Raw genomic sequence first — 12,880 nt, 5'->3', positions numbered from 1 at the left:
AGATTTCAGATGCAGCAGTTGCCTCACTTCCTCAATGCATTTATGAGCAACTGTGATACAAGGAACTTGCTTGAAGTGGAGAAATTGTTAGAATGAAGACACCTCAGGAAGTTATTCATACAAAAATAAGCAAACCTTGCAAAACACTCCTGTATAGAAAGAGCTATGCCGTCATAGTTATAATCTATTGATGGCTACCATACTCTGCCTCCTGTTATAAGAATTCTAAGGTCTCAAATATAGAATAAATATTAATAAATGCTCACATATCTAAATATATAAACCATGTGTCTGAAATAGTACAGGAGAGCAATCCTGATGCCCATTTTGACTCTCTCAATGACCTCAAATATTCCTCTGCAGTAAGGGAGGCAAATGGGGAAAGCCTTCCCACTGTATTTTCACTTACAAATCATGTGATGTATGTATGATGATTTTGGGGTGGTCTTTGGCTAAGGGGGTTGGGCAATGTCAAAAGTCTTTAAAGGTTCCTGCACACTTTTGTCTCCCTCATTGGAACAGAAAAATAAGTATCTGCCTTGCTTTCCACTGGATCCAGTCTCCATCCATTTTTCTCTGACCGATCATGGACTTAGGGGACTCAAGAGTCCCATGGGGAACTTGGCAGCAAAAGCCAAACCCCAATTTTTACATCACTCCACAGTCGAGGAAGCAACACTTCCAAGTACCACAAGAAACCACAGGAGGGGGAGAGTGCTCTTGTGCTTGAAATCCTGCTTGCTAGTTTCTCACAGGAATCTGGTTGGCCACAGTGAGAACAGGATGCTGGCCTAGATGTGCCAATGGACTGATCCAGCAGGTCTTTATGTTCTTATATAGAATGCTAATTAATGCTCAATCAGTTACCCTTACAGCATTCCTGTAAACTAGGTCAGTAAAATTAATATACTGAAGTCAAGGAATTGAAGTGGAGAAACATTTGGCCTAGGTCAAAGATTTCAACCAGTGACTGTGTAGAAAGCCATCTTGTGAAATACTAATTGGTCATATTCATAATGCACACAAATACTAAAAGCTGATATACATAACCGGTATACAGAAGGAGGAGCAAACCCAGCATAAATTTTCAGTTTTCCCTATACAGCATAGTAAGAGCTGGGTGGTTTTGATTTTTAAAGAGAAATGTAATACAAAGGGGGAGTATCTGGAGCTGACTGTAACAGCAGTGCAATTAGTTAAGGGTGGGAGGGGTGAAGGGAGCAAGGGGAAGAACTAAGGGTTTAAGTGGCCAGTGACAAAATACTTCAAATGGTACATCAATTTTCAGACGTACCCCTTGCTGCCTGCCTCCCGCATACGCATATGGTGCGGCAGGCTTTCAGTTTTCAAAAAGTCAAGACATCTAGTGAACCTTCCCTTGCCACTTTCCATTTCTTAAGCTAATGTTTCTGGGGAGAGAAGATTAAACTTTAAACATTGTCATAGGCCTGGAATGGAGAACCTATGGCTCTCCAGCAGAATTAGGATTCCACCTCCCATCAGTTTCATGGCTAATGGGGAGTTACAGTCAATGGGTGGCCACCAATTTACCATCCCAATATATAGGCCAAATATGGGAAGTGACTTGATTCAATCTGTATAGTCAGCTTCTGCTTGGGGGTGGAGGGGAATAGTTATTTCTGAGCTTGATTTTCTGGAGAAAGGGTAAGTACAGATCTGCAGCAGTTTCCTCACTCAAACTATGCATATCTATGTGCACCCCAAAATACTCCTTAATTTCTCTTCCCAAAATATGCATGATATACTTTTTTGTATATTGTGCATGAGCAATCAGATTTAAAACCACATCAGCATGTAACCTAAAATCAGAGGCATGGGGGAAGTCTTACAGTACATCATTTCATTAATGCCTATTAAAGTTTCATTTGCAAGCCAAGGGTTATGTTTTTCTGATTTACTTGCTTTAATGACTGGAACATATCCAATTATAAGCCTATTTCTTTGTTTCTTTTTTTTCTTTTAAATTGTTTTAACACCCTTAATTTCTACTTGCCATGAGCAATAACAAACAAGCAAAAGCAATAAGTGCAAAGGAGTTTGCTTTAAGGGTTGCTCCATGCCAAAATCGTCCATCATGTGATAAGCCAAGGAAGGAACAAGTTAAGTGCTATGTGGTTAGTTCCTTAAGTTCTGCAAGCAGCCAATCCTTAAAGGCACCTATGATGTAACTACAGCTGCCTCCAGCAGAATCAAGAAACCACCTACGGTTTCCCAGCACAAACAAATGCTATTATCTGCTTACAGAAAAGGTTCAGCAGGGGTGAAAGAAACCTTCTAAGAAACATTGAGCTTTACACTCTTTCCATAAAATGAGGCACAGGGTAAGAGATGCTCTGGTTCTAAATCTTGTATGTGCAAAGATCTGCTTTTAAGCATGTTTCAATGCACATTGTTCGAAGTACACTTTGTATATAGTCACATTTCCAGGGACTGTGTATTCAAAGCAAAGAGAAATATAAAGAAATAGCGTAGTCCAAAGCAACTTTTTGCCAAATACTTTTGTTTATAAATTTAAATCCAGCATTCTTATTCAGCCATTCTCAAAATGGTTTGCAAACCATAATAAAATCACAATGCTGGAATACCTTTTATTCCAAAATATGAGCTCTTTTACTATATTCAAATATATTCCTTATTTCAGGGCACAAAATTTTATAGGGTGGAGCTTCAGAAAGTTGAGGCTCACTCATCCTACATATAGGAAGCTGCTTTATAGTGAGTCCTGCCATTGGTCCATCTAGCTCAGTATTCTCTACATTGATTGGCAGCAGCTCTCCAGCGTTTCGGACTGGGGACATTTCCAGCCCTGCCTGGATATGCCAAGGATTAAACCTGGGATCTTCTGCATGCAAGGCAAGTGCTCTACCACTAAGCTCCAGCCCTTTCCTACAGAGAGATGTAAGAATCCAAAAAAGTGTACTAATACGGCATGTTAGTTTACAGATAAGGAGTGGTCATTAACATCTAGAATGAGGTAGGCTCTTTTTAATAGTCTACGTTTCTAGTAAAATGCTTACCCATCACTGAAAAACACCTTAATTATGTAAAAGCAGCAGCAAAGAATAGGTAACATCCAGTTTGGGGATATAGGTTTCACACCTTTTGTCCAATTTCGACCCAAGAGCATTCAAACTGACCCCAAAAAAGACATGAGGTACTGCCAAAAATTTGGGAGCATCATTGAAACAATGTAGAAAAATCTGTTAATAATGGCAAGGAACAAATCCCTTTTTTACTTTATTTTTAGATAAAATTGTTCATATAAGTTGAGAAATGACTGGCATTTGGCATATTATAGGTACACCAACATTTTCCTCTCTCGGCTTGCTATCTGACATCAAACATCTCTATTAAGATAGTATTCCTGGTATAAAACAATACTCCCCACCCCCACCATATTTCAGCTAAGTTCCTTCTATTTAGAGGGTAGTAGGTACCATCTTGAGGAAATAAAATAGGTGGGATTTGTTCCAAAGCCTCTGACCCTAATAAAAGTGTTAGTTATGATGGCAGTCAATAACGAGTGGCTTTCACTGGAAAAAAAAATATTTCAGAAATAGGTAGCAAAAATATGAAATATGAAGCAACAAAATGACAAAACTACATGATCATCCTCAATGTGAAATAAAAAGCAATTAGAGGAAAATTAAAGAGAACCTGATTCCATGAGAGTACGTTTTATTATGCCAGTATGTTGCCAATACATATTCCTTTCTTCGGACCACTTATCTCCATTACAAAATTCACTTTCAAATGCAATACAGAAATCCCAACAAGAATTGTGCTTGGTCGTTTCTTCATTTAATAAGAGAAACTGTGCACCTATGGACTCTTCAGTGTTACCAAGCAATATAGATCTGGGATGCCCCGGAGTGATATAGGTGTGGCATTAAGTATAAGAGCTGGAGCTGGAAACTGCATGTTGTTTTACAGGCTTCAAGGATTTCATGGGTAATCAGTAGATTTCTTAACTGAGGCTTTGCCCAATTCATTGGTATAGGCAGTGTTAGAAACTTTTGATATGAAAGCTAGGAGCTCAATGGCACCTTCAACCTAGGTTATGGGCGCCACAACGGAATGTCTAGGCACACTTTTTTTTATAAAAAGTATACAAAGCTGAAAAGGAATGAACGGCAGCTAAAATATTATGTTCATTTTTCACATGGTTTAGTCCTTCCCCTGCCCACCTCCTAAAAGGGGTCTCTTCTCCAGTCTTCAAAGAGTAGCTGGAAGTGGGGAAGCAGAAGAAGGTCAATCTGCAGTTTTAATCTGAAATCTTATGCGCAGAGCTCAAAAACTGCTCGCACTAAGGGAATTCCCTGGCGGAAAACGCGCCTCGAACAATGGGCGTTTCGAATGCTGGGGGTGTAGGCCATTTTCATTGGCGGCCCTTCGAAAGCAGCACACACGCTTGTTAGGGGAGACTCAAAACCAGGTGCTACTGTATATTTAATGCTATTGCAGAGCACTTACCCAAACAGGAAGTGACAGCACGGAAGGCTGTCTGCGGTTGGCAAAAGAAAAGCATCATCACCTGCTTATTGAATCATAAAAGTTCCCTCTCGCTCCCTTCACCAAGCGAGGGGAGGCAGGGAAAGGGCTTAAAGTAAAACTTTGGGTAGGAACTGAATTCACATGAATCAATTCATTGATGCAATCATATCCACCGAAAGGCAAGGCAGGCGATGAATTATTGTTCTGGCGCAAAGCCCTACAAACCTGTTCTCACTGTGTTGACCTCCGAAAGGAGCGTGGCAGCATTTAAGCCGCCCAGAGTGGCTGGAGAAACCCAGCCAGATGGGTGGGGTATAGATAATTTTTTTATTATTATTATTATTTTTATGACCGCAGCCCTGCGGCAGAATCAGAGGTAACATTGAACCCCACTGTAGCATAGAAAGGTCTGCTCTTGAAAGGCAAGCACGAATCATAGTCATAATAATAATACAGTGGTTAAGTACTTAATTCGTTCCGGAGGTCCGTTCTTAACCTGAAACTATTCTTAACCTGAAGCACCACTTTAGCTAATGGGGCCTCCTGCTGTCGCCGTGCCGCTGGAGAACAATTTCTGTTCTTATCCTGAAGCAAGGTTCTTAACCTGAAGCACTATTTCTGGGTTAGCGGAGTCTGTAACCTGAAGCATATGTAACCTGAAGCGTCTGTAACCCGAGGTACCACTGTACCTTTATTATTTTTACGCCGCCCATCTGATTGGGATCAGCCACCCTACAAAGACACAACAATACACTGTGTACTATTTCACATCGAGGGTGGTGTGTCATTTTGTCCTCGCGATTTGGGACATTTCCTCTTTCGGCTCCCTATTCCCAAAGCCCAAGGTGTTTTGTTTTGTTTTTTTTTTCGGCGAAAGCCACGGGCCGTCGAGGGGCGACCTCCCGTTTCTCACGCGGGCTGGACTAGATGACCCTCGGCGTCCCCTCGACGGGGGGCTCCGAAAAGCTCATCTGGGCGGCAGCCAAAAGGGTAGGGGAAGCGCAGAGGAGGAAAGGGGGGGGGACCGTTAAGGACGAGGAAGGAGGAGGCCTCAGCCCAGGTGAGCTTTTCCTCAGGATTACAGAGAGCGGAGGCGCTTTCCGCTCGCCCCCGGAGGCCTGAGGGAATGGAGGGCTCCCCTCCTCAGCCTCGCCTCCCAAGCTGGCCAGGGGAGGCCTCGAGCTGGCCTGCGGCCTGCCCCAACCCCGCCCTGCCGACGCGCTGACAGGACCCCGCGGCGCCACTCACCACTTGGTACCGGCTGGCGGGCTGCTGCTGCTGGTGGTGGTGCTCCATCCCGGCGACGCAGGCCTCTTCGGGCCTCGACGCTCGGCTAGCTGCTTTCCAGCGTCTCTCTAGCTCTCCCTTTCCCTCCGCCTTCGTCGCTCTCGGGCCGGCTCCTCCCCTCGCGTCGAGGCCGCCCTCTCTCGGCTCGTCCCCCTCGGAGGCGCGCGCGTGACGGGAGGAGGAGGAGGAGGAGGCGGCTTCGGCGGAGGCCTCCGAAGCGCCGCGGGGTCCGTTTTCGCCAAACCCACTTCTCCGAGAGGCTCCCCGAATGAAACTGGGGGCCCCCCACCACCCCCCGCCCTCACAAACTGCGCGTCCGGATTGGTTCGGACCTCACCGCCCGTTTGCGCGGCGGCGCGTCCGGGAAATTCCGGGCGCGTGGCGCCGTGTGAGGCAGGCAGTGCCGGATTTGTTGTTGTTGTTTAGTCGTGTCCGACTCTTCGTGACCCCCTGGACCAGAGCACGCCAGGCACTCCTGTCTTCCACTGCCTCCTGCAGTTTGGTCAAATTCATGCTGGTAGCTTTGAGAACACTATCCAACCATCTCGTCCCCTGTCCTCCCCTTCTCCTTGTGCCCTCCATCTTTCCCAACATCAGGGTCTTTTCCAGGGAGTCTTCTCTTCTCATGAGGTGGCCAAAGTATTGGAGCCTCAGCTTTACGATCTGTCCTTCCAGTGAGCACTCAGGGCTGATTTCCTTCAGAATGGAGAGGTTTGATCTTCTTGCAGTCCATGGGACTCTCAAGAGTCTCCCCTCCAGCACCATAATTCAAAAGCATCAATTCTTCGCCGATCAGCCTTCTTTATGGTCCAGCTAGTGCCGGATTTATGTATAAGCTAAACAAGCTATAACTTAGGACCCCTTCTCTCTTGGGAGCCCCCCAAAAAATTAAAGGGGGTAAAAAAACCTGAATGTGCATTTCCAAAATATAAGATAAAAATAAAACCTACATACAGCAACGGGTTTTTTTGTGTGCAGGTTCCTACTTGTTATGTGCAAATGGCTTTAGATACCTACAGTATTAGGTCCATAAATAACTATATAGCACATATCCAACACACAAAAACCAGTGGCAATTTGTTGTTGACAAAGGACAGCTGGGCATATAAAGGGCTCCATTACCTTCAGTAGCTTAGGGCCTCATCAAACTTTAATCCGGCCCTGCGGGGAGGCAAGGCTCTATACACAGATAGAGGAGCTGCTTTTTTTTAACTGGGGGCGGCAGGGCTGCCTAAAATGAATTGTGGAGATGAGAAGGGACCCAAAGGTCATCTAGTCCAACCCCCCATGTAATGCAGCGATGCTTGGGAGTATTCAGAGCATATGACTATATAATAGGACAGAGCATCACTCTTAAGTAAGGCGTAGGAGACAACTCCTCGGGGCTGAGGCTTGGGCACAGCCAAGCCCCCACCCCAATCAACCGAAATGGATACAAATTTGAGGTTCTGACCCCCCCAACAAAAGCCTGACCCACAAATCAATACAAATCTGAGGTTCTACCCTCCAATCAATGCAAATCAATACAAATCTGAGGTTCTGCCCCACCAAACAAAAATCCTAGCTACGCCCATTGGCCAAGGGGTCTTCGCACCCCCCCCAATAACTTATTTGAGGGGGTCACCCCTCACCCAAAAGTTGCATTGCCTTTCAAATGGTGTCCGTCCACCATGTCGTTATCATCAGCAACATCATAATCGTCAGTGCTGTTTTTCTAGGGAAAGAGGTGCCGGATCTCACCGTGAATGCTTCCCTTGTACTCTTAGGATGGCAACGGAGCCCATCTGAGAGGTGCCAAAGGCTCGTTCACATGCATATCTTCAAACACGATATATGCCATCATGATTCCACAATGCCCTTCGGCAACTGGCATAACTCAAATAGGTCAGGTTCAACTGCGGAAAATAAATGGGCACACATCACGACATTTAGACTGTTTCCAAAACCAGTGAGGGGGCATTTCAGTCTCTCTGGAGGCAGGCAACTCTAGCGTGAAGCTTCCTAATTGGAATTCATTAGCAGTTCTGATGCTATGGCGTGTGGTTAGCTCATTACCGAAAGCGTTTGTCTCTTTTTAGCTGTTTATTTGCACTATTGTTCTTGCTATACCTATTCGTCTGTTGTGGCTGCTCCTCAGAAGTAGATCACACCCATGCTGACGGCATCTTGAACTCGTTCATTTAATCATTCCCACTTTTTCTGATTCACAGGCATGACTGCTGTTGCTTATGCAACCAAAAACAACACCACACACTTCCACAAGAGTTGACAGCAATAGGCTTGGTGAAACCCTGAGGCTTGAAGCAGTAGAAAAAAATCATTAAGGAAAGTTGATGAGGACTGGGCATGCTCACGATTCATAGAATGCTTAATCACTTTTGGGGCGGGGAGAGGTGGAAGAAGGAATGGAGTGGAATGACCCTCCAGACTGGCTGAGTGAAATTATAAATTGTTCACTCTACACTGCAACATTTTGTTGCAGCTCCCCCATGTTGGCTTCTGCATTCATTCGTGCTCTGCTCAAATTCAACTGTAATGCGCCTACTACTACCTCTTTCTTCGCTTGCCCTTGCTCTGTAAAAATACTCTTCCTTGCATCCTCTTTAATAAGGTCACACACACAAACACACACAGTTGCTGTTTTGTTGTTGTTGTTTAGAGATGGTCTTCTTCTTCTTCTTCTTTGGTGATCACTCGTAGCCGAGTAAGATTGTCTTCCATAAACACAGTCTTAACAGTGAGTCTGTCAGTGACTGTGGAGGCCAATTCTGGATCCACACATCCTTCCACAGTGGGGACATTGGTTTCCGGGTGGGACTTGATCACGGTGTGGATTTGCCAAGTGTGCCTTCCTCTTAGCTCATTTCTCCCTTTTGTCCTGAGTCTGAGCGTCTTCAAAGTCAATGACACCTTTGGTAAAGGCTGTTCTCCAATTGGAGTGCTCGCAGACCAATGTTTCCCAGTTATCAGTGCTTATGTTGTTGTTTTTTAAAGATTTGCTTTGAGAGCATCTTTAAACCTCTTTTGTTGCCCACTGGTATTTCGCTTTCCATTCTTGAGTTGGGAATAGAGTAGTTGCTTTGGAAGACGATCATCAGGCATCCACACAACGTGACCGGTCCAACGAAGTTGATGTTGAATATTGCTTTGACACTGGTGATGTTTGCTTCTTCCAGCACACTGGCATTAGTTTGCCTGTCTTCCCGGGTGATGTGTAAAAATTTTCAGAGACACCGTTGATGGAATTTTTCAAGGAGTTGGAGATGACATTTATAAGTGGACCATGTTTCACAAGCATACAATAAAGTAGGTAGTACAATAGCTTTGTATGCAAGCATTTTGTTTTCCCTGCAAATGTCCCAGTCCTCAAACACTGTGCACTTCACTCGGAAGAAAGCTGCATTCGCAGACCTCAAACGATGTTGGATTTCAGCATCAATGTCAGTTCTTGTGGAAAGAGAAGTGCTCAGGTAGGAAAAGGGATTGACACTTTCTAACGTTACACCATTGAGTTGGATTTGTAGCATTACAAAGGGGTTGTTTTGTATTCACCAGTATAGAGAAGCATCACGTCTTTTTATGCTGCTGCATCTGGCAGCCATTGTTTGCTGGCATCCACAGCCATTGTTTGCTGGCATTCAAGATATGAATACCCACCCACCCCACTTTGATGCCCAAAACATGTATCTGATGGTTGGCTGTGATTCCCAGAAACTTGCATCACTATGAATATGTTTGAATTCAAAAAATTATGACTTTTTGTTGTTCTTGCTGCAACAGAGTAACATAATATTTGAATCGCAATTCTTCAACTAGGAAAAATAATCTGGATACTGATACCTGAACATGACACTTCTGGCTTTGCAGATAGTATTAACTTTTTATCAGTTTTTGCCACTTTTATTACTCTAAGCAGGAACTGTGGCAAGCGCTCACAAAGTAGGAGCAATGGAGTTACTCTCAAGCTTAGTACCAACACAACTATTTACTAAAAGGTTCAACATGGGCAGTCTCACAAATTTAATAGTTTCATAAAATATGGAACTGCAATGTGAGTCATTATTAAGCTATCTGAGTTATTAATAAATGTATTTCCTTACAATGGCTTCATACTTGGAGGGGATAATGCAGACTGAAACTAGCTTTCCTGAGGCCACCCAATGAATTAATGGTTTTGTTGATATTTGATTGGGGTACTCTACTTTCCAGTCCAAGAGTCAATGCAGGCATTATTCAAGTAAGCTTGTCCATGCAAACAACTGTTCATGCAAGTGGTCTGCTTGAAGGAGTAGTTTAATGTTGAAGGACAAGACTCACAGACAGTTATGTCTCTTTGGCCATGGGTCAAGGTTGCAATCATGGGAAAGTATGCAGTAACATCTGCAACTTATCTTAGTTACCTTGGCATTCCAGCTTTAAAGATAAAAGTTGGCATCATAAACCCAAGTAAATCTGTTTCTGCAAAATATAAACATAAGCCATGCACAACTGATTACTAGGATCTTGTTATATAGATACAAAACTCCTAGGTTTTAGGAGCTGGAGTTTTTTAGGAGTTTTAGGAGCTAGACAACATGTTGAGATAATTACGGAGCTTTATATGGGATCCTGGTCATTCAAATGCCATTTTTGGACATGCTCTAAGATAGACGCAAGGAAACCTGTAGTCCTTCAGCTCCCATCAGACCCTGACAGCATTGTCAGTAATCAAGGATGATGGGAGCTTCTGTCTAACAAAATCTGGAGAACTGCAATTTCCTCTCCCTTGCCCTACAGCCATGGGGGTAGGCCCTCCAACATTTCTCTGATGAAAATAGAGACATCCTATTCCATGACGACAACAATTTTATTTTTTATTCTCCGTCCATCTGACTGGGTTGCTCCAGCCACTCTGGATGGCTTCCAACTTATATAAAAACATAATAAACGTCCTTCCCTATACAGGGCTGCCTTCAGATGGTTCAGGGGTCAAATAACTCCAGTTAAAAGTTAAAATATGGGAGGGAAAATAATAAAGGATAAATTATTAGATGAACTTGCTGAACCAATTTTTAAGTGGAATACAAAAAAGGGAGGCGTGAGGAAGTCAGGAAAATATGTTAACTAAAGAAGAGATATTAAAAAAGGGATTTTTCGTTTTTTCTCTTTTCCTTTTTTTCTTATTGTCTTCTTATGTTAATCTGTATTTCATGTATTTTTGTATTTTTGTGGGGGGTTTTGTATTTTTTCCTGTGTTCTTTTTCTATTGCTTCATTGTGAAAATTGAATAAAATATCATTTAAAAAAACAAAACAAATAACTCCAAACCCTCCAACATTTCCCCAATTAAAATAGGGACATACTACCATACCCTCCAACATTTCTCCGATGAAAATAGGAAAAAAGGAAAAGTGGGGCATTCTGGGATCAAATCAGAAACTTCTGTGAATCCACGATTGCCCCTGGAAAATAGGGACACTTGGAGGGGCTGTGGGGGCTATAAGCGTAGCGTAAGGCTTGTGACTGCTGCATGGATTGTTCTGATAGCCTGCCGATTAGATTTGTAGTTTCCCTCATTCCTACTGCCTCTGCTAACAGACCCAGAAACATTAACGTTTATGATTGTTAGTTCTTTACATTTAGACATTTCCCTCCCACGTTACAAGGTCGGCGGGCCTAACCCTCCCCATATCACACTTTGCAGGAGTTATTTGTTACACCTCTATAAGGTGAAAAAAGTATCATAGCAACAGAGGTCTTTATTCATTCAGGCAGCTACCCCGCTTATAAGTGCCTATACATGGTAGGAGGTAATGGGAAATTAAGTTAGGTCCCCTTTCACAGAAAAGTTCTCTTGCCACCCTCTCCACTGTCCTGCACATTTGCTTCATTCAAGGCCACCACCAAGCACATTCATTTAGTTATTACTTATAAGCGTAGGCACTGCTATTGTCTCTGGTTGGTCGTGACCATGCTAAGATGCTGGCCTTGGTGATACCTGAGTCAGAACACTCAAGGTAAATAATACAGATTGGCAAGGTTTTGGGGGTAGAGGAAAATAATCTCCGTTGTGATGGAGAATGGCAGTGACATCACAAGACTCTAAAACCCCTTCAATTTAGTCCCAATACTTAAAATGCTAGGTTTGAAGTGCTCACTTTTCAATATATACTTGCTAAGTATTATCCAGAGGCAATCCTATTGTTTTGGATATAGAAATGCATAGGAAAAAAAGCTGTATACTCTCTAAGGGACATTTGTGAGAAAGTTGCCATCATACATGTCCTCTAAGTTGTTAACTGACTCAGTTAATTAAAAACAGACCAGTAAAGTTGGCTTGGCACCACACACACAGCCCTAAATCTGCCCTGATCTGGTTCCTCTCCCTCTGTTCCACATGCAGAAGGCACGTGGAAGTAAGTTGAATCTTACCTCAACACTGGCAATGGAATACTGTTTGAAATATACTCGGAGTCGAGTGTGGATTTCATGCTCTTTATTCAGCTCATATTAGTGAGGAATGGAAGTTCCCCCGAAATGTCTGCTTTATATACATTATTTACGCAATGGGCCCCACGTGATTGGCTAGTTCCGGGATTCTCCTGTAGGCCAATCAGGTTGCGGATTCACTTCCACCTGGAGTTGGATTGGGTGGCTCCTGTGGATCAATCAGACTGCTGCATTCTGAATCCTACTGTTCTAGGACCAATCAGACTGCTGCATTCTGAATCCTACTGTTCTAGGACCAATCAGACTGCTGCAATTTGGATCCTATTCAATTCAGTACATAACACTGTTCTTCTGAATACCAGTTACTGTCTACCACAGGAGGGGAGAGTGCAGTTGCAAAAGGAACGCAGCTCCAGCTTGTATCACATAAGCCAAGGCACATCTGTACATGCATCCTGACTGCTGAACTGCATGGCTCAGGACGGTTGCCTCTCTAGCTTAGGGTTACCAGACGTCCCCGGTTCCCGGGGACAGTCCCTGGATTTGCAAATCTGTCCCCAGACAAATTCCGTCCCCGGAATGTCCCCAGATTTGCAAATCTGTTCCCGGGAAATGTGGCAGCAGCAGCCTCAGCAGCCTGGAGCCAGCC

General features: G+C 43.7%; 1 protein-coding gene across 4 annotated transcripts in view; it reads right to left on the bottom strand.

Moving 5' to 3' along the window:
• The window catches only part of NDFIP2 (Nedd4 family interacting protein 2), a 63,946-nt gene that overhangs the window by 24,591 nt on the left and 26,475 nt on the right, over positions 1-12,880 (bottom strand). For 2 of the 4 annotated variants that reach the window (XM_081858321.1, XM_081858323.1), the window contains exon 1: positions 5,764-5,883. The exons of the other annotated variants lie outside the window; for them this stretch is intronic. In XM_081858321.1, the coding sequence (XP_081714447.1) occupies positions 5,764-5,811 (48 nt within the window). In that variant the 5' untranslated portion in view covers positions 5,812-5,883. Of the gene's footprint in view, positions 1-5,763; positions 5,884-12,880 lie in introns of those variants that run through there. 4 annotated transcript variants of the gene reach the window in all.

Source organism: Podarcis erhardii, assembly GCF_964252035.2.
Source record: "Podarcis erhardii genome assembly, chromosome: 4".
Classification (NCBI taxonomy): Eukaryota; Metazoa; Chordata; class Lepidosauria; order Squamata; family Lacertidae; genus Podarcis; species Podarcis erhardii.
This window is presented reverse-complemented; position numbering and strand designations above follow the sequence as displayed.